We start from the raw sequence: 27474 nt of genomic DNA on the forward strand, positions 1-27474 counted from the left end.
CGCCCCGGAAACCTTCCCCAGCGGAATTTGGCACCAACCGTCCCCTTTCGTTTTAATTGTAAAAACCAACATCCTGACTGTCAAACCCAACTGCCTACTGTAGAAGAGGTGGAACTAAGCCATCGCTTAAAGGCTTTTCTCCTGCAAATTATTTTCTAGGATTCTCCTAGTTTTATAACGAACGTTATTTTCGATCCAGCTCGAATTCACTGACATCCCCTGTAGGAGCAGGGCAGGGAGCCCAGGCAGAGTCTCCTGCCGCACTTCCTCGGATTCAGTGGAGCTGCGCTGATTCGTACCAGCTGAGCGTTTGACCTGGAACATGTTTGGCTTTGACAAAAAGGGATTTATTTCTTGGCAAAAAGAAAAAAGAGTTCTTGCTAATAGCCCCTGTCATGCTTAAACTGCCATAACACAGCAGCTGCACAGGGGGCTCCCGGAATCCAAATGAAACAGGAATTTTCCTGACAATGTTAATTAGTTTTTTTTCCCAAAAATATTTTAACCCTTGGCCTAAAAGAGCTTTCTACGCTGTCAGACCTGAATACCTGCAGAAACAGCTGAGAAGGATAACGACCCTGCCACATCTCTTGTGCAGGTATGAGCCAAAGCTTCCGACTTTGTCAGAAAATCCTACAATTATTTGTGCTAGAAGCTGAGGTCTGCAGCTTCCCTGGCCAGCCCTGGCACAGCCGTGTCAGCAAGACGCAGCCACCGCGTGTCACCCGTGGGCAGAGGCTCCTGCGGCATCCAGGAGCACTTTCCCGGGGATGTCAGCCTCTGCTGGAGCATCTCCGGGGGGAAGCTGTCTGCATGCTTTCCGGGGATTTCCTTGGGGGCGAGGGAAAGCAAAGCCCTCTGGGCACAGCGGGAGATCCCCGCCTGCCTCCTCCACCCCGACACCGCAGAACTGAGACTGAAACTGTGCCCCAGCATGGAACTGGAAAAACAAACATCCAGAATGATTTTAGCGGGTTCCCAGCCAGGTGCCAGGTAGATCTTTGCCCTCAGAGAGGTCGTTTGCTTTCCTGCAGGTGATTCCTTATACTATGTATGGTCTGGGAACAACACAGGATAAAATACCAAGTTTTTGGGAAGCCCAAGAATAAATCTGCTGCTGTTCTCAGGCAGAAGGAAAGGACGCATGAAAGTGAATCAGGATCTTGAATGGGGAAGAAAAAGACCTTCCAAAAATTAATCTTGCTACTTAGCACAGAACAAAACTAGAATATTTCAAGCTGCATTATCGCTCCTTTGGTTTGAAGCTCTTAATAGTGACTGCTTATGGCACTAGTCTTTTGTAGCTTAGAGCCAGCATTTTAATCCATCTTTCAAATTAAAATCCTTGAAAAGGATTTAGATATCCTTGGCTTATCCTGTCCTCGGGAATTCACGAGAGACATCAAATTCAGGTTCCCCTGAGCCCAGAAGCCAGGATTCACACAGCCCAGCACGGCACTCGCTGCAGCCACCTCTTCCTCTTCCCCTGGCTGCTCTCACTCAAACCAAAGAAACTGAGGGGCAATTCTGTCTGAGTTACGTATTTAAACCAGTGTGACTGAGGGCGGCAGAGAAGGGATGATCTGGGTTAGCCCACTAGCCCGCAGCCTGGGCAGTGCAGGGCCAGTCACGTCCTGCATGACTCGGGGTGACCGTGTCACCCTCTCTGTGTGCTGGGCTCCATCTGGACACAGGGGAAAAGGGCGATAGCTCATTTCGTGCCTCTTCAAAGGTGTTCAAAGGAAGAGAGAATCACTTAGTTATCAGACTGCCGGAGCGGCAGAGGACCACGCAGCACCTGGTCCAGCCACCCTCCCTCGTGCTCCCCTCCGTTGCCCAGGGGAGAGGTTTGCTAGCCAGGCACGGGTGCCCTCGGAGCTGGAGCCTGCTCGGAACCACTTCAGAATTTGGCCATCATATTTTCCCTTTCGCATTTCCCACAACCACAAGAGCCTCATCTGGGAGAGATAATTGCCTCGGCTCACCGCCCTTAGCGTCGCTCCGGAGCCCGGCTGGCGTGGCAGTGGGGAAAGGTAATTTGCTCCAGCTGCCCCCAGAGCCTGCCCCACGCACACGCGTCCTGCCAGGAGAGGGTCTGCCCCAGCCTGTTTTGGGGTAGTGCCCCAGGCCCGAGCTGGCAGCTCCCGTGGGGGCAGAGCCCGGGACACGGGGTGGGACGTGGCTGTGCCCAAACGGGAGAAAGCCCCTGGCTCTGCTTTGCGCCGGGGGACCCGGACCCGGGGGCGATGCGTGCACTCCCCGCAGCAGCCCAGGTCCCCGGGGGGGGTGGGGTGGGGAATTCCCAGGGGGGGTGTGCGTGTGTAGTGCGGGGACATCCCACGGCGCGGGGAGGGGAATCCCACGGGGAGGAGAGTTTCCACGAGGAAGTTTCGCACGGGGAGTCCGCTGATGGGTGCGGCGGGTGGGGACCCGAGGTCCGGTCCTCGGGGGGAGGGGGGGGGGGTTGTCTCCACGGGAGGGGTCCCCCCTAGGGCCAGTCCCGGTCCTCAACCCCCCCGCCCCCCCGCCGTGTCTCCTCCCCCCGGGCCGGCCCAAGGCGCCTGCGCTGCCCCACGCCCGCCCGCCGCTCCGAGCCCATGGCCTCGCCGGCCGTGGGGCCGTGCCCCCGCCCGCTACCGCCCTCTGCGCCCGCTTCCATGCGCCGGCGGCCGCCGGGCCCCGCCGCGCTCCCCCCCGAGCCGATGATGGGCGGCCGGTCCCCGGGGAGCCCCGGCGGGGCCAGGGCAGCGCGGCGGCGGCTGCGGAGGCGCGGCGGAGCCCCGCGGTTGCTGCCCGACGTGCGGAGCATCTTCGCGGGCCCGGGGGAGCCGTCGGAGCGCGGTCACGGTCACCGCTTCGCCCTCCGCCCCCCGCGCCGCGGCTGGTGCGACCTGTGCGGAGAGGCGGTGCGGGAGCGCGCCCTGCGCTGCGACTGTGAGTGCTGCCTGCGCCCTGCCTGCGCCTCGCTCTCCCGCACCCCCTGCCCGCACCGCAGCCCTGCTTCTTCATCCCGCACCGCAGCCCTGCTTCTTCATCCCGCACCGCAGCCCTGCTTCTTCATCCCGCGCCGCAGCTCTGCCTCCCCGTCCCGCACCGCAGCCCTGCCCGCGCTCCTTCCCGCACTCCTGCCTGGGCTCTTCCTCCCGCAGCGGCAGCACCGGACCCCCCTCCTCCCCTTCCAGCCCGCTGTAGACCCCCAGACCGCCCCCCCCCCCCCCCCATTTCGGGTGCCGCGGGGACCCGCCGGGTTTGCGGGGAGGGCTCCGCGCCGGGATTCCCTGGGCGGGGGCGGGGGGGTCCCGGTGCTGCGCTCCGGGAGCTGGAGGGAGGAAGGGACCTGGCCGGGGTGTCCCCGCAAAGGGGCCGCTGTCGCCGGGTGTTGAGCACGGGTGCGGGGAGGTGCTGCCGGGGCGGATTTGGGAAACGAAGCTTTTCCAGGAAAGCGGGGAGTATCAGCTAATCGGCAGGGTTGCGAAGGGGCTGGCACCAGCGCTGGGCAGCATCTCCTCAGTGAGCAGGGAGGATTTGTGCTTGTAAAGCTTTACGGTGAGGGGGAAATTCCTCTAGCAATATTAAGTTTGTCAGACACCTTGCTTTGCCCAAACTCCCCAGGTAAGAGTGCCCACAGCAGTGAGATTCACCAAGATGTGTATTCCTCATGTCAGACAGACTGTGTTCGTGCTTGTGTTGTGCAGGAGAGATAAATCTTTCCATCGTGTGGGGAGGGGCCCTGAGGGGCCGTAAGCATCACACACTTTGTGTTCCATGTCCCTGGGGGGGCTGCTCTTGAGCCACGGGGCGTTTGCGTGGTCCTTGGAAAGGTGCCACCTGCATTAGTCGTTGCGGCGGCGGTGATGCGGGTGGGGGGATGAGGCTGGGGCAGGGGAGGTTTGAGGGAACCTGTGTCCTGGGTAACTCGGTGGTGTGTGCTGCGCTGGCTGCTGGCAGCAAAACTGCTCCTTCCCAGCGTGGTCCCTCGGCACGTCCCCTGCCGCAGGCTGGGTGGAAACTTGTCTTTTCGGATGCAGCTGCAGAGCTGCGCTTGGGTTTGAGTGACTCGAAGATCTGCCGGTCGGGGTCAGCTCAGCCTCTTGTTTTTTGGCAGAAGCTGCTAATGCCAATGCCATTCACCCCAGCCTTGTGCCCACACGACCACCCGTACCCAGGCAGGGGCATGTGGGGCGCAGGTACGCTCAGCGTCGGCGTGGAGGGCAGGTAGTTGGTGCTGGTGGTTGTTTGGGGGGAGGGAATGAGCCGTGTCCTGCCCGGGGCCCAGCTGGCAGCTGCGAAGCTTCGTTGCTCGTTTGCTGGTTCGTTTGCGGGGGTTATGCCAGGCACGTGCTCTAACACCAGCCTCGCCGGGGCAATTAGTCCCTTGCTCAGCCCGTTCTGGTTCTTACGCTCGCCTTTCCTTAGATTATGAATCAATTAAATGTTTCTAGTGGTGATTTGCATAGCGCGGCGTGAGCAGGGCTCTTCCATGTGCCTCCTGGCGCTGTTTGGAAATGAAGGGCAATTGGGAGAGACAGCCGTGCCATATGGCCCTGCTGCATCGCATTAAGGTTTTAGCACTGACTGCTGTTAATTAAATGTAACCCAGCCGTCACCACGCGGACAGCACAACGTGACGCAGGAACACGCCGGGGCCGATGAACTTGCTGCGTGGTGCGTCGTTTGAGAGGGGGTGATGCAAATACGTTTTGCTGGCCTGTACCTTTGCCTTCTGGCTGCCGTTCCTGATTAACTCCCTCCAAACGCAGTAAAGGCCAGTGTTCCCAGGGGCCGGCGGCTCTGCCCTGCTTGGGCACCGGAGCAAAGGTGTGAATGAGCCTGCTTAAAGAAATAAGCGTGGGTTTATTCGAAGCAAAACAAAACTCTGTCGGGGCTCTTGTCTTTCACCAGGTAGTCCTGCAAAGCTGCCACAGGGCTCATGCGCGAGGTGAGATACTGGGCTGTGTGTTTTGAAATCCCGGTCTAAAGTAATAATTGACAGAATTGTGTGGTGCGGCTGATACTATAAATAGTTGTTTTGAGGGACTTCTCCTCTGGCAGGATTTTTTCCATAGTTATATTGAAACAAAACTTAAATAACTCTATTTCCCTTTTCATTTCAGAGGAGAATTATTCAGACTGTGGGAGTAGTTCTGCCTCTAAAATTCCCCATACAACCAGGCAGCATTGCTGGGGGGGGAGGGAAGGGGAACTTCTGTGGAGATGCTCGTTACAGCCTCAGCATTCCCTGTCATCCCAATAGTATATCCTTTTAAAAATGCCCGAGAGCTGCAGACAGGGTGTGCTGTCCTCCCTTGGTGAACATTTCTTTTTCTTCTGATGCAGAGTTGCTGCTTATTTGCTTTTTGACTTGCAGCCTGAGGATACTCAGGTTTTTGTTTGTACAGTTCTGGCCTATTTTTATTTGCATCAGATCTGGGGTTCTTTAGTAAAATGCGAAAGCGATATTTGTTCCTCCTCCCTCCCCAAACGGTCCATCTCCCTTCCTGTCCATGCCGTGGGCACGGTGTCCCATGTGGGATGGTGCCTGGCCCCAGGGAGGGGGACACCGCGCTCTGCAGCATTCCCAGCTCCAGTTCTGGGTCTGCCCTGGGAAAAGGGAAGGGGCAGCGGGAGCCGGCCCTGCTGCTGAGGGGGGAGGGGGGTTTTGGCCGTGGGCATTTCGTGCCAACCAGTGTCGCACTGAAATCCTCTCGGCTCCATTTCCCTTCTCTCAAGCACCGTGGAGCCATCTTTCCCAGGCTAGCGTGGGACGCGTGCGCTGCGGTTCCTCCTCCAGCCGTGGGTCTGGATGGAAGTGTTGGGGGCAGAGACCTGGCGAGTCCCAGAATGAGGAAAATGATCCCCTTGAGCGACTTTCCTCGGGTATCTGGCAGGTTTAGGCAGTCCTGAATGAGTCTTCTGGCTCTGGCAGCGGTGGACAGGCTCTTACTGAGGTTTTAGCTCCAGTCGTACCCACGGGTGCTGCATCTGGGGCTGATGCAGACGAGGTGTGAGACATCGGGAGCCTTTTCACTGCCTTTATCGGGAGCCTCTAGGTCAGTTCTGTGCGTGACAGACATCGAGCGTTCTGCTCCCACTGGCGTCAACACGAAGGGATGGGGCGGTGGGAGCTCGGGAGCGACTGACCCCAGGCCGTCCTGCCGGTGTTCGTTAAAAATACTTGTCTTCAGTCTCAGCAGGAATGCACTTGGGCGTGAGGAGTAGCTCTGCCATTACACGCTGTGCCTTAAGTATCTCCTACCTCATGTACGTGCCTTTGTGCTGCTGGCACCTTTCAAAGCCTGTGTGAGTATTAAAAAAAGAAAAAAAAAATAATCTCGCTGCAGGAGTGTAAATGTGTAAATGCTGCCGGCAGCTTTTCCCAACACAAGAGGCTGCTGCAGCTGGGGAGAAGGGGCTGGACGGGCAGGTCGCAGGGAGAAGGGGCTGGACGGGCAGGTCGGTCGCGGAGGTGCATCTTTGCTGTGGGTTTTTTTGGTGTTTGTTCTGGTGGGGCGGGGTGCAGTCGTTTGAATGCAGCGGTGACTAACGCAGCTTCAAAACCTTCAGCGTGTTTTATTTCGCATTTTGCATTTTATTTTATTTTTTTTTTCCTGGTAGCGTGGCGCTGGCGACTCGGGGTCCCTCCGTGCCGCACGGGGTGGGCTGGTCGCTGGTGGCTGGGGATCTCGTGGCTCAAGGCAGCAAAATTATGCGAGAGCCCAACCTGTGCATGGGCCGGCTGCTTTGCTCCCTTTCCATCCCAGTTCACCCTGAGATGGACTGGTTCTTCCTGGGGGAGTTTCTCATCCTCGCCGTACCCGTGATGCAGGGGCTGATATAAAATTCCTGTTTCTGGTGCTGTAGCCGTTTGAAAAACTGGTGGTGAGACCCGTCCCAGCAATGGCTCAGCGCTGTGCCTGCTCCTTCACCTTGCTCCAGCCTCTGGTTTGGCCGGGGTGGTTATCCCGTGTCTGTGCTGGGGGGGCTCCCCCGTGGCCTCTCTCGTCCTGGCAGCTGGGGGGGGGGGGCGATTTGCCGCCCACGTATTTCCTGGGTCATGTTGATGACGTCCCATGGAGTTGTTTCCTTGGTCCAGGTGGGTGATGCTGGATGGAGTGACCACGAGCAGTCTGTGTTTGCGGGAGCTGTGGTGTCCCCGGCGGAGCTGCGGGCAGCTGGAGCTGGATGCCCTCCCCGCTCGGCGCAGTGGCTCTTGGCTCTGGTGGCCATGGTGTTAGGGGAATAGGACACTGTTGGCTCAGTTGCTTCTTTGCAAGAAAAATCCCTCCAGCTCTCCGTGCTCCCCCGCCGGGAGGGCTGTTGTGAGGCTCTGCCTCGAGGAAAACCCAGGAGCGCGTCCAGCGCCTGGCCATCTTGGTGCCAAACGCAGCTGTACCTCAAGCCAGATTTTGATCTGTGGATCTTGCGACATGGACCTGGTTCAGTGAAGCACTTCAGCGTCTGTCCGGGTTTATGCCTCTGGTCTGAAGCCACCCTTATCTCTCAGAGCAGTTAATTCTGCGTTCCAGTGCTGTGCTGAATCAGGGCCTATTTCCTTAAGGAGGAAGTTGGTTAAACACACACCATTTCTCTTTCTAGTTTGTCGAGCAAACTGCAGTTCTAATGTTACTGGTTGTCAAGTAGATGTTTGCTTAAGATAATGAATTCTTCAGCAGGTGTGGAAGCTCTTAAAACGCCTGGCCCAGCTTTGCCGGGATGAGGCTCCGCTCGCGCCGCCGGTGCTCTCCGGGACACGGTGGTGTTTCATGTTCTCTTCTTCCACCACGTCCTCCCACGCCCTGCCGTGTCTCTGCTCTTGCCACTGTAAATAATAATTGCTAACAGTTCACAGGACCCACATTACTTTGCATTTCTGTCCCATTTAGCCGGTCCAGACAGATTCCTGAGGCTTCTCCTGCTGCCGGGTGACTGGGACGGCGCTTGCCGGGCGGGCGCTGCCGAGGTCGGGCGAGGACGGGGTGGGGTGCCGGGGTGCATCCCGCCCGCCGGGGTTCCCCGAGGCAGGGCGTTCGCTTCCCCGGGGGAGATGGAGGCGTGGGCAGGGACGGTGACCTGCCCAGAGCTGCCGGGGCTCCTGCAGCAGCTCAGGTCTTCAGGGTGATGTTTCTTGCTGCAATCCAGTCCGGTGCCTCGGGAAGGATTTATGGAGAGACGTACCAGCCGAGCCTCCGGCTCTTACTTTGCAGGTTAGTTTTTGGGCTGTCTGTTTTCTCCCCCTGCTTCGTCCCTGGCCCAGTGAGTTTAGTTGAGCTTGCTGGTCCCAGTGTGGGAAGCAGGGACGCATGTAGCTGCAGGGATGCTGTCTAGGTGTTGGGACAGCGAGGGGTGAATACAGAAGTCCCCTCTGTGGTTTAACTCATGGCTTATGCCCCTTGGTGTGATTTTTAGGATTAGTTAAGGTTCATCTTTGTTACTCCCCGCAAGGATGCGTTGTGCAGGGTGCTGGAAACCTGGTGTGTCTGTAAGGGGCTGGCTGAGCAGAGAGGGGACAGTTGTGATGTGGAGTGGAGGGTACAAAGTGGCAGATCTCAAGCCTGCTGTTAAACTGATGTTCACGTCCCACCCCATCACCCGACACCCGGGAGAGTCGTAACTGAGAGATGCTGTGAATGGTCTGCAGCATTGATCTAAAAACCTAGCTAGCTATGTGCGGAGCTTAAATCAATATTATAAATATAGTTAATCTCAGTGTATTCCTTTAATTTAACCTTTGATTAAACGTTGGGGACTTTTTTTTTTTTTTCCCCTTAAACTTTAGAAGAGCGCAGGGGAAAAGCAGCGAAGTGAAGAGGGGGTATTGGAAAGAGCCCTCCCAGCGCGCGGCTGGCTCCTGCGCTTTCTCTTGCTAATCTCTTCCGTTGGGTTCTTTTATCTTATCAAGCAAAAAGCCCCAGAAATAGAAAGTTTTCCATGGCTAACAGGACAAGCCCAGAGATGCACAAGCCCTGAGCCGGCATGCTGCCTCGCTGCTCAAAAAATAAATAAATAAACAAACCCGTCAAATGGCAGGAGATTGTAAATGGACAGTGTCAGTGTTTTATCTCCGTGGGAGGAAAGGCCGGTGGAAGCAGACGTAGCTTGCACCGATGCAGGTTGGCAACCGGCGGCGTTGGGGGTTGCGGAGCTGCCGGCCTGGCTCCGCGTGCCCGGGAAGCTCTCCGTCTCCTCTCCGGGGATGGCAGACGGGAAAGCGGGGGCGGACGCTTGCTTCGGGCTTGTCACGAAGAGAATTCGCAAAATATTCAGGCATTTTCCCAAGTCCAAGTCTTGGTCTGAGGGACTCCGGCCACTGGGGAGGCCGAGCAGGGAGGTCTCGCTGGCTGGAGGTAGGTGGTGGTGTAAATTGCGGTGTTGGGGTGTATTTGCTGGCGGCTGCTGCGGGGGGGCTTTCTGCTGCTAATTAGGGGTAATGGGATTCCTGCGGTGTTCCAGTCAGCACTGCAGAGCTCGGCTGGTGATGCCCGGCAGGTACCGGGGCTGTCACACTCTCCTCCCACCGCGCCGGTGGCACCAGGTGGCTTCAGCTTCTGCTCAGGCTCCTTCTGCAGCCCCGCTCTTGGGAGCACCGTGGCAGAGCGCAGCTCGGTGTGTCACAGGATCACAGAATGGAATGGTGGGGGCTGGAAGGGGCCTCTGGAGATCATCCCGTCTGTCCCCCTGCCAGAGCAGGGTCACCCAGAGCAGGTGGCACAGGAACGCGTCCAGGTGGGGTTGGGATGTCTCCAGAGATGGAGACTCCCCCACCTCTCTGGGCAGCCTGTTCAGTGTCGGAGCTGCGCCACTTGTCACTCCAAAGGAAAATGTGCCTTTTAGTAAATAATGATTCCAGAGCATCTGCCTGGCAGCTGGGTTCGCACTGCAGCTCTGGTGATGGCACGGGGACCTTCTGAGAGGTCGTTGTCACCAGGGGGGTCCTGTCTACTCTGAACAAACAGCAAACTATCCTTGCGTTTCACCTGTGTTTGCAAACAAACTAAACCCAAACCACCTGATTTAGACCTAAACCAGCTGAGACCTCCAGTGACGGAGCTGCAGGCTTGAAGGAGGGACGGGACTGGATCGTTGCCGTGGGGGACGTCAAAGTGCTTCGCAGGAAAACCACGTCCCTTCGCCGCACTTGCCCTGCGTGTGCTGGCACTGGTGGCGATGCCGCAGGTCCTGCCCTGTCCCCTCCCGGCAGCAGGAGACGCCGCTGGCTGTCGTGGTGTTGCGGGGCCACATCCTGCTGCCGTCCCTGAGGTCACCCCGAGTGACGTCGGGCGTCTCCGAGCGAGGGCAGAGGCACCACCGAGCCCTCACGCTTAAGCGGCGCAGCTTGCAAAATCCAACCCGCGTGTAGCCGGCGTTTAGAGGTGCGCGTGGGCTGGCTGAAGGAGAAGGGGGGAAAGCTCCTTTCTTCAGCACCGTCCGCTCCGGTGCTCGAACACCTGGGGGGTCTCCATGCTTTCAAAACACATAACGCTTTATTTTTCATTCTTGGCTGTCTCTGGGCCTTCCCATAGCAGCTGGGTCACGCTTCAAAGCTTTTCCTTAACTTCGCTGTTGTTGGGAGCGTTTCTGATTTGCCTTTTGTTTTGTTTTGGTTTTTTAATGAACACCAGGATCCTTAACAAACGAGGAACCTGAGTTTTAAGATAACTCCTGCAATTTCATGATTCATTTTAACATCACTCAAGGGGTTTTTGTGTAGCTTGTGCCCTCTCGACAGCGCTCCTCTGCCGTCCTACGCGTGCCGGGGCTGGCAGCCCAGCACCGCTGCGGGAACCACAAACTTTGGCCAGAAAACAGAGTTTAAGAGCATCGCAGGGGAGATGTTGGGATGGTTTAGACCCTTTCCATCCTAATTTTGGGGGCAATGGTGTCTGGTCTCCCGTGCGGGGTTGCAGGAGGTTTTTCTGTGGGTAAAAGCCACGTGTGATCGTTGGGGTCGGGCTCTTGGACCCTCTGTCATCGCTGGGGCCAGGATCTGGCCTTTTCTCACCCCAACCTACAGACCTGGGGCTGGCGTTGCAGTCGGATCGAAAGATGCTCCATCTGTGGAATTTGGGGGGTGGGAGTGGGAGGATGGGGGTGGGCAGGGGGTGACTCCAGTCCTATATTTAGGCATCTTGATGGGCATCTTTATTGGACTGTTTCACTCTGTCCATCTTTATTCCCCTGAGAAACTTTATCTGTGGAGAATGGGAAATTCCTTTCAGCCACCAAAGTTTTTCACAGTGTAGTGATGTGACACTTTTTTTTTTTTAAGAAAGTACATTTCCAAGTGTTACTTTTTTTGACTCGAATGGAAATTATCTTAAAGCATAAGTGGAGGCATCCTGCTCCTCTTGGCAAACCTGTCACGTGGCTGCTTCCTAAAGCTGTGCTGGGTTTCTAAAATTAGTGTTCCCTGCCGGATGCTGAGTGATTAGGTCGGTTAATAGGTGACGGTGACTAAGGAGGTGTCATGCCTTAATCCCGTAAAGAAATGCCTGGCCGTAATGGGCCTGATCTGGAGGTGTGCTTGGGAACTGTAATTTCTGTGGCCCGTATTATGTTTTTCAAACCTCTCACCATGCACCTCCTTGGCTGGAGATGCCGGAGCCTTCCGGGGGGGCAGGAGGCAGCTGCCCAACTCTGAAAATCCTGGACCGAATAGGCAGAAGGGATTCTCTGCTGGCATCAGATGCTGAGGTGAACCTGCAACTGGAGCATCCTCAAATTGGCACCTCCAGCAAAGATTTGGCGAATGTCCCCCATTAAAAGGCTGTTCCAGTTGCTCAAAAGGTCATGCATTAAATTACCATGTAACTGTGCAGCTTATCTCTAATTAAAAAAAAAAAAAAAAAAAAGGCAAATCTCCTTGCTTTCCCCCAGGCTCACTTAGAGACAACTGGCTTGGAATAGGAGGATGATAGACAGCTCATGCCAGATGAATGTTAAATGATAAATGATTTTCCTGTTTCCCCTGGAGATTGATGGTTTTCCCCCTCAGGCACCAGCTCCCAGCGGTGGCTCGGCTCCTCTCGTTCGCACTCGGGCATTCCCGTGTGCGAGCATTCAGCAGAGCTGAGCGGAAATCCCTGTTTCCAGAGCAAACGTGGGATGTTCCTTTGCATTCCTGCAAGCCCCAGATATTCAAAACCAACGACCCAAATGCTAAAGAAAAAAAGAAAAAAAAAGAAAAGAAAAAAGAAGGGTATTTAAAATACAAGGTCGCTGGCTTGGAGCAGGGTGGCAGGGATGAGCGCTCAGTCCCGTCTCCTGTGGAGTGAACTCTCTTACCTTGGTTTTGGGATATATTTTTTTCAGGTCGGTGACGACGGTGGAATTTTGGGAAGTGTAAAAAGTAAATTTAACGCTGTTTGTACGACAGTTAAAAATTAAAAGGATCAGAAGGGCCATTAAAGTGGGAGGAGGCTGTTGGCTGCAGTCGAGAGGGCATGGAGCAGTCAGGGCACTGAGGGAAAGGGCTGGGGGACTAATAGCCGCGGCTGTGCGATAGCCCTTGTGTCTGGCGGATGGAGGTGGCTGTGCCCAGTGCTGCCCCTCGGTAGCCGCGGGCCATGGGCGAGCGGGACCCTGCGCCTGAAGAGGTTAAACCTGGGCCCTGTGGAGCCGTCTGTGCAATTCCTGCCTGAAACTAGTTAATGTCTTACAGCAGGATGGGTCAGCATCCAAAAAAACCCACATAAATCCCTCGCTGCACCTGGGCAGCCTCTGCCCTGGGGTGGGAGGTCACAGCCTTTGCCAGGGCAAGGGGCATGTCCGTACTCTCTCCAGGGATGGCTTTTTGGCAGAGTCTGATGATAGATCCATGCCTCGGTCACTGTACTGGCCTTTGAAGTGGTCATATTTAGTGACCTTAAACATTTGACTTCTCTCTAATATAGAGATGTTTTTTTCCTTCCTGATGTTGGACAATGAAGCGTCCTTTCCTCGAGAAGTGGCCAAGCTTCTGTGCAGGTGGCGTCTCCAAGGAGCGTAGCTGGGGAGTGGCGTACCCACCGGGTTTGGTGGGACTGGAGCACGTTCTTTACTTTGTATGTTGAGGTGCCAGCAGGTCAGGGGAAAGGCAGCAGGACGCAAGGCAGGAACGTGGCCTGTGTCAGAGCATTGCAGCAAGAAATACAGATTTCCCCAGGCAGAGGATGTGAGAGCAAGTTTAGTGGTGGATGAGGTATTCTGGTACCTGTCCCCATCTGCAGGAGTGTGCCCGAATGGGGATGTGTGCCTGGCCGGCAGCTCTGGCCATGCCAGTACCCACGAGCATTGGTCTGAGCATCCGTCTGCCCCCCGGCAGGTGTCTGATCCCTTCCCGGGGTTCCCCCACTGCTCCTCGACAGCCGGCTGTGGCTCTCGGGTGCCTCACGCTCTGGTTTCTCCCCGTGCAGACTGCCGATACACGTGCCACCAGGAGTGCCGCAGCCTCATCCAGCTGGACTGCCGTCAGCCGGGCCAGTGCCAGAGCCAGCTCTCGCCCGAGAGCACCCTCCTGCCGCCCTGCAGCCAGGTACGACGGGGAGGCTGGGGGGGGATGTCTCCGTGGGGGGGTGACAGCGTCGTGGTGACCAACTGTGTCTCCTTCAGAGACCTGGTTTCTTGCTCCCGAAGGGTTTTACAGGAGGGCGGTCTGTCAGAGAGGTCAGCCCATCGGTCCCGCAGACCCAGCCAGCGCCCGTGTGCCGTGTACATCACCGCGTGTGCCGCATACGTCACGCCTGTATCAGAATCACAGGGCGGGAAGGGCCCTCTGGAGATCATCCCCTCCAGCCCCCGGCCAGAGCAGGGTCACCCAGAGCAGGTGGCACAGGAACGCGTCCAGGCGGGGTTGGGATGTCTCCAGAGACGGAGACTCCCCCACCTCTCTGGGCAGCCTGTGCCAGGGCTCTGCCACCCTCACAGCAAAGTTGTTCCTCCTCGTGTTGAGATGGAACTTCCCACGGTCAAGTTTGTGCCCGTTACCCCTTGTCCTGTCCCCGGGCACCACTGAGAAGAGCCTGGCCCCATCCTCCTGACACCCCCCCTTGAGGTATTTTTTAGCATTGATGAGATCCACTCTCAGTCTCTGGCTTGATTGCCTTGACTTAAGAGTTTCAGGAGTCCCAGGAGATCGAGACCCTTCAATCTGTATTAGAGGTGTGCAGTAACCCCCGGGGCCGCTCCGGAAGGCTTAAGCTACTTGCTTAATCCCCCCGGGGGTCCCTGGTGTCTGCGATGCCGCGTGGGTGTCTGCCGGGACGGGCTGCAGCGTGTTCAGCAGGGCGCAGTGAGACCGGCCGATGCCGCACAGGCGGAGACGTAAGATACTTAGTGCTGGAAGCTTAAAACATCGCTTAGAAGCCTGCCTGAAGGGGATTTGACTTGCACAGAGCCGCGTCAATCCCTATATGCTTTTTTAAAACTGTGTTCTCGCCTTCCTTATAATGGTGCATTTGTATTCCTCTTTGTGGAGGACCTTGATGCACTTGTGTGGAATTGGAAATGGAAATGTTCATTTTATTTCAAAGAAGATGGGGGGTTTCTGTTGAGGAAACATGAGGAGCCGGTGGTGGGGTTTGCTTGTCGTCTGCACTTTGCTGTGCAAGTTCTGCAGAGCTCGGACGTGCCGGCACGTGGCTCGGCGATTGCTGCTCAGAAGAAAATGGTCAGGAAGGAACATGAAGTTAGGTGGGATTTATTCTGTAAATTATGCATTACAAAGGGACTCTGAATGAATTCTCCACTGAGCCTGGAGGTATTTGTATATGGGTGTGAAGCCAGATTTCGGTGTGTTTACATCTCCTTCGGATGTCACTGGGCTTCCCCCAGCAGCATGAGAAAAGCTTGATTTTTAGAAAAATTAGAAAGGCTTGTTTCTTCTTCAGAGTGATAACACCAGCTGGGGGTTATTGATGGTCCCAATAATAAACATGGAGCCTGCGCTTCGTGGCAATTCATCACTCTGACACGTCTCTGGTGTGATCCTGGGGAGGGGGGAGGCGTTTTGTGCCAAGGAAACAAAAGTCTCTCCAATTACAGCAGCAAACAGAAATCCATAAACCCATCCCAAGGTCCCGCTCGGGGATCGCACCTCTGGACCCTCCGCGCAGCAAAGCCCCGTCTGGAGTCTCGTTACCTGGGCTGGGAAAGGATGAAAGGCGGGGGGGGTGGTTTCAGGGTGAACGGGGGTAAATCACTGCAATAAAGCTCCGTTCTTGTTTGTGGATGATGGATAGCCAGGGAAAAACCGTCTTCAAGTATACCTGATCCGAGCCCGTAAAGCTGAGCGCACAGCCACGTTCCTGGTGTGTTCGTGTTGGCCAAGCAGGTTTTGCTGCCTAAAAGAAGGACGGAGGGAAAACAGTGTCAATATTCCAGAAGGAGACTAACGGCGTGCCTGAATACTCTGACGGGGAAGAGAGGGATTGCACAAGAAAACACAAGAAACTTAAATTAATAGCTGGCATAGTTGGAAGTCATTAAGTAGTAGTATCAAATGTAAGCAAGCTAGAAGCGTCAGAGAAATAGCTACTTAAATATCACGTAGTTAAGTGGTGTTACCGTGTAATACCAGGCATTAATAATTTGGGCTTTGATCCAGCAAAGTACTTAGGAGTGCGTTACATTTGGGTCCCCGATTAGCCTCCCTGGGTGAAATCCAGACTCCGCTGAAGCTGACCGGAGCCCCAGCAGCACCAGGAGCGTGTGGTCCCTGGTTTCAGCAGAGCTGGTTGTGCCCTTCGCAGCTGCGAACTGGTGCAGGTCACTGGTGGGTGGGTTCTCGGGGGGGCCGCTGTGCAGGTAACCATTAACTGGAGCTGCTGCCGAGCCAACGGGTCCAAATTGCTTGGGTTTTTTTTCTGCTTGGTTGTTTTTTTAAGGAGCCGGTCTCCCGAGCAGGTGGACCGCAGTGGAAAAGCTTTTTGGAGAAGCCCATGGAGCAAAGCGGTGGGAGTGGACCCAGCTTCGCGTGGGGCGCAGCAAAGCTGGCGGCGCCCTGTTCCCACTGGGCTGAGGCTTTGGTGAAGACTCGACGCCTGTGCCATTCATCGGCCCAACGCTCACTTTCTGCTCGTGTGGCACATGCTCAATTTAAGCCTCTCTCTCTTCTAAATATAGCCTTGTGAAGCTGAGGAGGTTTGCGCCGCGGCAGAAGCACGCGTGCTGCTAAGAGGAGAGCTTATTTATTTGCACTGTTACAAGTTGCTTTGTAAATATGCCATTTGGATGCTTGCCTCCCTCTTTGAGATGCAGATGTTGCGTCCTCCCGCCAGTCTTTACATTGACATCCCGGTTTGTATTCACGGGATGCCGCTGGCTGTGGGGTACGGAGCTATCGGAGGCTTGTAGCAATTTAAGTCCTTCAGCTAACAGATACAGATGGAAGGGTGTGAAACCCCATCTGCAACCTATCAAGAAGGGAAGAGTCTTTTGTGTGTGGATGGCAGTTTGTGCGAAGGTCTTGGAGAACTTTTGGACCAGTCGAAAGAGCCCTGTGACCCAAAGGAGGGAGCGATAGCCCCAGTTTACAGGAGGGGTTCGCTGATGGTCCTACTGCGGATGGTCGAGCTGGGGAGTAGAGCCAAGGCTGCTGCTCGCTGGCCTGGCGTAAAAATAGCACTTAGCGATGGTGAAAGTTGTGCCTTGGAAAGGTTGTGAAGGAATTAACGTAAGAACTGCCATCTGGGCATGGCGGTGGCTTCTCTCTGCTTGGGTGGTGAATGTTGCAGGAGAGACCAGAAACCTCAAGGTGAGGATGGTGCGGTGCTGCTGCGGCCTCCCTGCGAGCAGTGCCGTGGGCGCTCCTTGGCGTTGCATCTGAACCGTCGTTTCTGTTAGCTGTCAGTGAGCTCTCGGATGAGCCTGACTCTGCGCATCCACCTCCAGAACACCTAGTGACGAGTTCTGAAAATGGTGCGTGGCCTGGAAAAGCATCCCCCTCTCGGTGTTCAATGTGCTGGGTCCTTCATGTGAACGTCTCCCGCGATTTTGTAGCTCTCCATCACAGCTACGTTCTTTCTAGTCCTTGCTTTCCAGATCCAGGCTGGCCCCAGGCATGGAAACCTTCCCCTACCTCTACTCGGCCCTGCCCTTTGCGGTACCTCTTGCAATTCTTTATTCTTTAGTGGATCGGCTGGGCAGGTCTTGTGCAAAGTATTTGAAGTGTGGGCATAGGATGGGTTTATTCAGCGGCACGATACTCTCAGGCCTTGTTCCCTCTTCCTTTTCTGAAGCGTAGTGGAGAATTGTTAGCACGTACGTTAATACCGCATTGCCGAAGCAGAGTCCTTTTTAACACGGTGTGTCAGGCTTTAATCTGGTCCCCTCAACCTGCTCGTGAATCCACACTGGTGGGAGAGTCCGTGCCGGGATGTGCTGCATCCCCATGGATGTATGGCCCCTCTTGGGAGCCCCCTGCAGAAAGGGGAATGGAAGCCTGTGGGAGCAGAGCCCTTCCCCAGCCCGCCTCTCCAGAAACACCTGTGATCTTCACCAAGGAGGAAGGTCACAGCTGCTTTAAAAATCTGCTGGGTAAAATGCAGGGTATTTAGGGGGTGGGGGTGGCTCTGGAGGGGCCCGGGGAGAGGGATGGAGGTGGCAGTTCTGGGGATGGGGCTGTGCCGGGCTGGGTTTCTGCGGGGGGAGAGGAGAGCAGGGGTGATGCTGTGGCTCTGAGGCTCTTTCCGAGGCCAGCGCAGCATTTTAATCAGTCTGGAGCGAGTGCTTCGTGCTAACAGGACTGAGGAGCTGAACGGCGTTTTCCTGGGCTGCAGTCGAAGCTGCCTCAGCCGGGTGCCAGCGCTGCTGAAATCGCTTCTGCTGCTCTAAAATTAGCTGCGAAGCGGAGAGGCACCTGCTGCCTCCCCGAGCGTGACCAGGGGCTCCTGGTGCCCCCGAGGAGGGTCCAAGGCCACGTCCTCGCCAGCCTCCCCCCTTCCCCACCGCCTTCAGTCAGGCTGGGTCCAGCCTGGGCTTCCTTCCCTGAGGCAGCAGATGCAACGCGGCTCTCCAGGATGCCCAAAGAGGGCAGGAGCAAGAAGCCAGCCTGCCATGGCGACGTATTTTGGGTAGCTAAGGAGGTGCCGGGGGTACCCGGGGCCAAACCCAGAGAGAAATGCAATGCCGCAAGAGGAAGCGGGAGGGCTGCGGGCGCAGGAAGGGGCGGCGAGGGCGAGGCGATGCTGCGCGGGCGCCCAGGGGACCCGACGGCGGGTGGCGAGCGAAGACGGGCGCCGAGAGCGGGGAACGAGTGGGGAGCTCGGCCCCTTCCATGCTGCCCCAGCGCCGCTGCGCAGGGAGGCGGGTGGAGGAGGAGAGGGAAGGGTTACCCGGCACGGCTGCCTGTTAAAGAGGAATAGCTCCGCTGGCTCTGGAGGATGAGCAGAAGGAGCTATTGCAGATAAGCGCCGGCGAGCTGAGGATGTGAGAGCGGGAGCCGGAGCGGGGACCGCCGATGGTCGCCGGCCCCCCGAGCCCCCCGGCGAGCCCCCTGCCCCCTCGGCCTCTCGCCTCCGCTGGGCTTCGATGACCATCGGCAGCAGCATGAGCAGCGGCTACTGTAGCTTGGATGAAGACCTCGAGGATTGCTTTTTCACGGCAAAAACCTCTTTCTTCCGGAGCACGCCGAACAAGGTCCCTGCCAAGGTAACAGCCTAAAAACTAGTGAGAAGGGGCTGTGCTGGGCGGGAGGCGGGGGGTTTGGTAGCCGGGGAGGGGGGGCGTCTGGGCTCCTGCACGTTTGGCTGCAGGTGCTGCCAAAATTAGCTTGCAGCTGGCGGAGGGCAGAGCTGCTGGCGGGGAGGGGGGTCTGCCCGCTCCCCGCTGCCTTTCCTCATCCATGTCTCAACCTTTTGCATGCCGTGTTGCCCCATCTCATCCCTGGGGGGGATCCACGGCGGAGGAGCCGACTCCAAATGTGGTTTTGTGTTTTTTTCATTATTTTGGGGGGGGGGGCAGGGGGCAGGCGGCAACCCTGCCAGCTGCCATCCGCCAGCCGGGGACCTGTGGTTTGGCCTCGCAAAATGGTGAAAATTGCACCTGCCGGGTGAGATGGGGACCGACAGGGAGATGGGGAAAGTTACAGGAGCAAATTAATCTGCAAAGTTATTAACGCAGTGATGAATGTGGTCCTTTTCTGGGCGCGTGGGTGCACGTGTCTCCCTTGGAGAAGGGGAGAGCACTTGGCTGGGCAGTGCTTCACCCCAGGGCGAGATTTCTCTATCAGTAATACTGACAAGGCCGCTTCATGTTTTTTAAGTGTCTATTTTAAAGAAGAATCACAATCATCCCTGTCATAAACTTTGGGGCCCCAACCACAGAACTGAGCATAAAAAGGAGAAGGCATGAAGGCGCTGCTGCGGAAGTGGGGGGTTTTGCTCAGGAACGAGAGCCGAGAGATGAGATCTGACGCGGGGAGACGCTTTTTCACTTAGGAAAAAAAAAAAAAATTGAGAAATTCCCCAGCGCCGACGCGCTGCTCTTGGGGCTCCGCTGTGTTTGCCCACCCGAGGCTGCTGAGCTGCCATCCCCAGCAGGAGCTCTGGGGTTCGGCTTTCTGCAGCGCGGAGTCGGGAGGGCTCTGCCGCCCACCTGGGCTCTTCTCCTTGAGGGGGGGGGGGCTGGATCTGGGGGAGAGTTTAAATCAGCTGGTAATTTTATTTTAATTTCTTTGAAGAGATGCTCCCTTGGGTTCAACATGGGATATTCCCCGTTAGCCAGCGGCTCCCTCTTGCTATGATTAACCGACACGTACTGCTGGTTTTTAAATGTCATTTGATGATTCATTTGTGTAGGAGACGTAAAAGAGCACGGCGTTAGTGCAATAGGCGCTGCACCCCGCGCTGGTTCAACGCTGTTCTTTTTGAGCCAGGGCACTGCAGATCCTCAGCCACCTTTTAAAATCAGCCAGATCATGTTTGTGCTCGGGAGCTCTCCCTCGCAGAGGGGCCGGGGGCTGCTGTGGCCCCTTTTCACCCGGCTCCTCACCTGGATGTGGCCGGTGTGGGCGACAGACCTCACGGCTGCTGGAGAAGATGGAGCCTTTCGGGGCTTTGGTGTTACGGGGAGGAAATGGTTCCTGTGCATGAAGGAAAAAAAAAAAAACAACCAAGAAACCAACCACATACACAAAATTTGCTGCTCAAGCAAGTGGTGTTGTGTAATGGGTCTGTGTGTGGAGGTGGGTCCTTGCGTTTCTCCGGCTGGGGGTGCAAACCATCCTCAGGCCTGGTGGGAGAAGGTTTTTGGGGGTTCGTGGCGTGCTGGGACATTGGTGGTGGTGCAGGTCCTGCGGGGGCGTGAGGATGGACCTCAGCTCTGGGTGGAGCTGGCCCTGGAGCGTGGTAGGGAGGAGGAGGAGGAGATGGTGGTGGTCTGGTGAGGCCGGGCTGGATGGTGTGTGGAGGAGAGCATGTCCCTGGGGAGCAGCCAGCAAAGCAGAGGGACAGGAGACAGGCACAGCCCCAGGGTGGACATCTCCCTTGGGTTTTGCTTCCCTCCCTGTCCCCCCTTTCTTGCTTGGCATCTTACTCGAGCGATGTTATTGAACGTGGAACCTTTCCACCGGCACGGTTGTGCAAGAGCTCTGCATGTGGCAGCGGCGTTGCATTTCACGGCCAAGTAGGGTACCTGCTTGTGGCCATGTGCAAAACCCATCATCTTGGACCCAAAAGTGAGCTAACCTGCTGTGGGTGTGTTTGGGAACAGCAACACTTGTCCACCCTTAGATGCCCAGGAATGATTCCCGAGCCCAGGATGCCCGGTGTGGTCGGTGCGGCAGCCGCTGGCCCGTGGGCATCCTGTGCTGGGCAGGAATAAGCTAAATACATATAACTTAGGGATGAGCGTCTTAAAGACTCGGAAAACCATCCCAGAGGAAATGCGTTGTATGTGGGGTAGGAGGAGACAGACAGGCCTCCGGCCATTTAAAAAAAATAAGAGAGTGGAATTTGATCACTATGATTAGAGAAACGATTTTTCTGATTGAAATAACTGTATTAGTCCGAAGAGACTCTTTCTAGGAATTTTGTAATTCCTTTTTTATTTTCAGAACTGTCAGCGCAATCACTCTTCATTAGCAAAATACCGGTTTAGATCTCAGATGTGACCTCATCCCCAGAGATCTATTACTTGGCATTTTCATGACTCTTCAGCTGAATGGCTTCAGTGGCTTCTGCCTGGAGCCTGATTGCTTAAAACTCTGCAAAATTGCTCTTCGAGTCCTGCATCAGTGGCTGCCAGGAGAGCCGGCTTAGAGGAGAAAGGGGCAAGTTTCTGTCCAAGAACAGAAAGCAGGAGGGCCGGAATGCACGTTCCCCCAGGGCGGGGTCCTGGGGTGGGGGCGATGGGGCCAGGTTGGTGCCTGGGCAGGGGTCCCTGCAGGCGAAGCCTCCTGTGCTGAAGAGGAGGGGAGCTGTGGCGTCGTGGTGGGATGCGCTGGTGCTGCGCTACCAGGTGCTGGTGGCTGCGGGGCGCAGAGCAGAGACCACCCTGGGGGGGGGTCCCCTGTGCAGGAGGGGGTGGCCAGTGAGGAGTTACATGGGCTTGGGCAAGAGTTGGAGGACACCACAGTGGTGGGTTTGGCCCTGTGTCTGTTTTCTCCCTCTCTTTGAGCCCTCCATGGCAGTAGCGTGCGGTGGCCCCTGTGATGGGGGCTACATCCCTGGAGGTGCTCGAAACCCAGGAGGGGCTTGGATGAGGTGATCTCCAGGGTCCCGGATGGCCTTGGAGAAAACCCCTAGTCCCAGAATTGGCTAGCTGTTGGGTTCGGCATCTGTGCTGGTTCACGGATTGCAGGTGACCAGCCGATGTTTGTGTTGCCTGCGCTGGGTGGGCAAAGGGGACATTGCTCTGCCTGGTGCATTGCAGGATGTGATGGAGCAGGGGCTGGAGCCGAGGAACCTGGTCCTTGGCCTCTTGTCTCCATCCTCCAAAGGACTGTCGGAGCACAGGGTGATTTCCAGAGGGGAGGCAGGTCTGCAGGGGTTCTGGCACAGCCCTGGGGCACAGGGATGTCCCTGGGGCACCTCTGCTGGGGAAAAGGGGCTTCTCCTGGCCCTGCGAGGCTGCGATCAGTTCCCAAATGTCTGCTCCTGACCCTCTGATCCACCCAGCCTCCCTGATCCAGGCCGGGGTCTCACCAGGCTGGTCTCTGTGCGCAGACGGTGGTGTGGTTGGGCACCCCTGGGGTCTTGTCCAGCCCAGACCCCGCTGAGATGGAGCTCCCTGGGAGAACCTGCTCAGCTCTCGCTGCTGAGCAGGGATGTGGCAGGAAAAATGGTTTCTAAGTGAAATCTCCATGGCAATCAAAACACCGAGCCCATCTTCACTTGCCTCTAACCTCTCTGAAATGCAGCAACGATCCTTCTCTGGAGATGCTCTGCTCTCCTATCCTTTGCCTTTTCCTCTGGACTCCAAAGTAAACCGCAGCATCTCATTTCAATTTATCAAAGGGAGTGAAATATGCAATTTGGTTTGGGTTTTTTGGTGGTTTTTCTTTTTTCAAATCTGTTGTATGATTCTTCCCCCCTACCCATCCATGCTCGAGCAGTCGATCCTTTCCCCATCTAGTGCTGTGAACCGTGGGAGTGTGCGGTGACGGGGAGGCGCTGGGTGTTTGGCAGTGATGGAGAGCTGTGCAGGAGCAGAGATGTCCCAGCTCCCCGGTGACCGTGATCGGGCTGCACGGCGCTGCCCTGGCCCCACTGCTCCCCGCTGCACCTGGATTTACAGTTCTGAGCTGCTGGTTCTCGTGTGTCTGGCTCAAATTTGAAGAATCCACATTTCTCTCCAGTCGTCCATGCTGTGGTGTGATGGTGGTCATAGGGTGTGAGCTGGCGATGCTCCTCTGGCCTGTGGCTCCCTGGCCAGCAGCTTTGCTGGGCTTTGTTTTCTGATGTTTTAAGAAACATCTTTTCTTAATAAGCAGAAGAACTGACGATTGATGCCCTAAGAGGCATCCAGAAGAGGTCTTCAAAATACTCCTGCCGTCTGAACATGGGAGCTAAAGGGAGAGCTCGGGCTGGGTTTTTGAGAACGCGAATTGTCAAGCATCGCTGAGGGAAATGGCGATGGACCTGTGCCCAAGCACACCAGGGAGGACTTGGCCACCCCTGCCTCTAGATTAGACGGTCGTTGCCAAGAATGTGGTGATGTTGGGCCAAATCCATCTCCGCCGTTCTGGCTGTTCAAGTTCATTGACTAAATGGCTGGTGAGGAGAACTGGCTGGGAGCAAGGGGGCAGGACAGTGTCTCTGAGGGTGGCTTGTGGCAGCAGGGAGGCAGCACTCGCTGCAAGCAGTGTCCTGTGGCTCAGGCCTCAGGCAGGCTCAGCCTTTCTACCTGAGGTGCCTTTCCATGTCTGGTTTTATGGCTACCAAAGCCATGGTTCACGAGCCACGCAGTCCCGAGCTGTGCGTCCAACCCGTAACGATGTGCCGGCTCCTCAGGGCTGGCTGGGGCTGTGGTGGGATGAGCAGCTCTGGGGAGAGGGCACCGTCCCACCGAGAGCTGTTATCCCAGCAGAGAGGTATGGCGTGATGCAGAGCTGCTGCCTTTTCTTGCTTTAAAAAGGTTTTTAAGTTGGGGGTTGACCTCTGCAAGGTGAGAGGCTGTAGGAAGGATGCTCTTCAGCCGGACGTGGAACGTGTCTCTCCTGGCGTCCTTGCAAACCGATAAATAGACAAATCTGTCACTGAGGCTTTGTTATTGCCTTTCTTGGCTTAGAATCGCTCTTTTTGAGGGTATGTCACCATTATCGTGATGGCCCGTGGGTTTTTTACCTCCCCCGTAACAGCCTGTCACAAGCTCATGGCTCATTAGATGAGTGGTAGATGGCAAAGAGGACGCCGGTGTGGCTAACTCGCTGGGGCCACGGTTACCCAGCCCCGGGCCACGGGCATTGTGCATTGTGGCTGCCTGCCTCTTCCCGGGGCACTTGTTCTGGGTGGCTTTTATACTGCCGAGCATTAGCCCGAGTGCCAGCTGAGGCTCAAGTCCTGTCTTACAATTGATTCTTACAATTGACATTTCTTACAGTTGAAGAAATACTGTGGGTTCTGGGAGGGGAGCCCGTTTGCAGCGGGCTGTGACAGGCCAGGAGAGGACTCGGTCCTGTGCAGCCCATGGGTGCCTTTGTCTCGCTGCAGGCCGTGGCTGTCTGCGAGTTATTTTATGGCAGTTTCATAGGGGATGGTGAACCCCTCACCTGCTGAATTTAGATGATGCTAGGACGCATCGTTTGCTGGTTAAATTCTGGCATCCGTGGCCGTGCAATGTTCTGCGCCAGGTCATTGACAGGGTGGGAGTGGGAGCACCCTGGCAGCCCCGGTCTCGCCATCGCTCCCCTTCCAGTTGCAGGGATGGAGGCGATGGGAACGTGCTGGTTTTTCAGGCTGGCACACAGACATCATGGTGCGCTGCCACGCGGCCAGGCCATCCCCGAGGGTGGCTGACATCCCTCTGTCCCAGTTTCCAGCTGGGAGAGCCGCAGGTCCGGCAGGGATTGCCAGGGTTTGGGCGCAGGCAGAGTTACCGAGCTGTTGTTTTGTTAACAGCTTGTTTCATCCTGTCCCGGTACGACAGGAAATGTGGCAACGGTTTATGGTTAATAGCTTCTGTTTTTCTTCCTTCAGCCAGAATTGCATATTCTGCACCAGAAGCTTTGCAAAACCGGAGGCCCCGGGTAGATTGGTGAAGAGCAAGAAGCAGCTGATCTAATCGTACACGACGGAAGGAGCAGCACTTCTGCTCCCAGGCCGTGGCCACCCTTCCCCGGGCTCCCCCCGCCGCGGGGCCGGGCTCGTTCGGGTCCTGCTGGCGGGTGGGTTTTGGTCTGTAAAAGAGAAAAGCAGAGTCTCTGACCACGGGGTGCGCGGGGGGCTGGGGATGGTGTGGTGGGGGCTTGCGGCATTGCTCTGCCTGAGCATCACTGCCAGGAACGGCAAGGAGAGGCGCGGGGGTGAGCCCTTGGAGCCCTGGGGGTCCCGCAGGGCTCCCCCAGCCCTGGATAGCTGCCGGAGCCAGGACGGCACTGCCCTGGCTCCCGCGGGACAGCCCCTTTGGCTGTGGAGCGTGTCCCTTGGGTTTAGTTGTCCCGTGTGCGGTGCTCGGCAGCCCCGCGGTGGCATTGCTGGGTAGGAGATCATTAAAACTTGCTTTGCCTTGAGCCGAGGGGGAGGGAGGAGGGTGAGCTGGTGGAGGCTCCTGGGCTGGAAGCAAAGAGGTTTTTTGCACTTCTGGCAATGTTTTCTTGCAGGGTCAGTCCAGCTGAACTCTCATAACATGTTGCAGTTTTCCTTTTAACATCAAAGTAAGAACTTTGCTGCATTTCGAGCCCGCTAAGACGTTAGCGCTGTGGAAGCGGTCACTTCGGGTTTGGTTTTTTGCACCACAGCTGACGTGTAGGGGACGAGGGGCTCAGGAGTCCCACGCCGCTTTGTGCCGTATGCGCAACCTGCTGTTTCGGAGACGCATCTTCAAACCCGCGGCCGGCTCGTAGGGGCTGGCAGAGCCGGGAGCCCCGTGGGAGGTCGCTGGTTTTCTTTCCAGGGCAGGTCGGTTACTCTCTGCGCACCTTAAACCGTGCTGCAGTGGAAACGGTTAAACCATCCGTCACTGACACTGGGAGCTTAATAACAGCAAATTAATTCCACACCGGGTGCAAGATGATTTACGAAATAACCTGAAGAGAGCGTAATAAGGCTGTTAAAACCTGTATTTGTCAAATTGTCATAATGCAGGGTTTCTTTTTCAATTACAATTGCACGTGGAAAGGGAGAGAACAACCTGTTACCTGTAGCTGCGGCTGCACGATCGTGTAAATTATTGGTTTTTTTTTCCCCGATTTCCCTTCCTGGGGGGGGAGGGGTCATTGGGGGATAGAATAATTGTCTAAATGACAATAAACTGTTGTGGGTCTTCGTAACATTGGGTTGGTCAAAACAAATAGACGTAGTAAACAAATAAAGTATGGGCAGCTTTCTTTCCTGATATGTTTTCCCAGTGGAAGGTCTTGAGCATCAGGAAGCCGCAGGATGGGCAGAGGAAGGTGGTGATTTGGGGAAAAACCTTTGTGCAGGTGGGAGCTGAGCTGGCTCCTGCCTTCCCCAGCGCTGCCGGGGTTGGGGCAGCAGGCGAGAGGGAGGGGGAACTGCCCTCCTGCCCGGGGAGCGGGTCCCAGACACCGGCCCATTCCGGCTCCTGGGAGTGAGCTTCCATCTCTGCCGGCAGCAGCTTTGGGTAGTCAGCAGGGCCGGCTGCGGGGGTTCATTGATGGAGCTGTGCGGGGACATGGGGTGAGACTGGTGACATGGTGCCACCAGCACTGTGTTCCTGAGCCAGGCGTCCCGCTGCGAGTGATTTAGGTCCCCTGGCACATGGAGCAATTAGTGTCCACCGGGCGCCGGCCGTGACACCCCGGGGACTGGCGCCACTCCGGGCTGCTGCGGTCCTGGGTGCACCATGTGTCCTCCATGGAAACTGGGTGGCATCGCCGCGAGCTGCTCAGAGAGGTCTTAATTGCTGGCACGTGCTAATTTCTGCAGCTGGAAACATGACAAGAGGGGAAGGACTGGCCCTGCTGGAGAGGAGCACGGCGCAGCGGCAGGGACGGCTCTGTCGGCCTTTGCCGCGTGTGGCGGGGTGGATGCTGGGCTGCGCCGGGTGGTGTTCGTGCCGGGGGTGAAGTGTGGCAGATGTGCACGGCGTGTCCCACCGCTGCAGCTCGGCCGTGCAGCCCCGGGTTCCTTTGGACGCAGGAGGGGACAGTCCCGGGGGTCTCCCGGCACTGGCTCGCTGGAGACCTCGTTCTTCCCTGGGGACAGGCACAGCCGCGCTGCCACCCCAGCGCCGTCACATGGGGGGCGTGGGGAAGCGGAGGGTTTCTGAGAGCACGTCTTCCATTAACTGAAAGGGAAGTTTGTTGTTTTTTCTTTTTTTTTTTTTTTTTTTTTTTTTTTTTTCCTCTTCAGTGCTACTTTTGACAATCTCTAACCTTGGTATTATTTTCAAAGACTCCCACGGCAGCCCAGCTCCCCTGTGCAGCCACGTAAGACCTATTGCAGTGAGTCGATTGCGGTGAAGCATGTGCCTAAGGACTTTGACAAATTGGGGAGTTGAAATTGCCGTTACAATAAGTGGATGTTTACGTTCCATTCTTAAATACCTCTGGAAAGCTTTGCTTTTATTTTCTTAAGGCGCTGAACACGAAGGAGACTGTAATGCGGTGCCGGTGTTCCTCCGTTGGGTTGGATCTGCGTTTCCAGAGGTCTCGTACTGTTTGCCTGTCTCGGGCAGAAAGTGTGAACTCTGGCTTGGGAATCGCTTGAGTGAATTTGGGGCTCTTGAATCCCAGGACTGTAGCCGTCTTGCCAGATTGCAACCAGGATTTCAGTTTGTTCTGTGCTTGATTCTTCTCCTAAGAGAAATATCATGGGTAGCCTGGGGTGATACTGGCTTATTTACAGCTTGCTGCATCCTGGTCTCATGTACTGCGTG

The 27474-nt window shown here is 56.2% G+C and overlaps 1 protein-coding gene across 2 annotated transcripts in view; it reads left to right on the forward strand.

The window, feature by feature from the left end:
- Window positions 1-2597: 2597 nt before the first annotated feature.
- RASSF5 (Ras association domain family member 5) overlaps window positions 2598-27474 on the forward strand; it is a 32885-nt gene continuing 8008 nt past the window's right edge. Inside the window, exons 1-2 of one of the 2 annotated variants that reach the window (XM_063356645.1) lie at window positions 2598-2934; window positions 13392-13510. In XM_063356645.1, coding sequence (XP_063212715.1) covers window positions 2598-2934; window positions 13392-13510 — 456 coding nt within the window. Of the gene's footprint in view, window positions 2935-13391; window positions 13511-17718; window positions 18625-27474 lie in introns of those variants that run through there. The other variant, XM_063356646.1, reaches the window with a different exon arrangement.

This window comes from Chroicocephalus ridibundus, chromosome 20, assembly GCF_963924245.1.
Source record: "Chroicocephalus ridibundus chromosome 20, bChrRid1.1, whole genome shotgun sequence".
Lineage (NCBI taxonomy): Eukaryota > Metazoa > Chordata > Aves > Charadriiformes > Laridae > Chroicocephalus > Chroicocephalus ridibundus.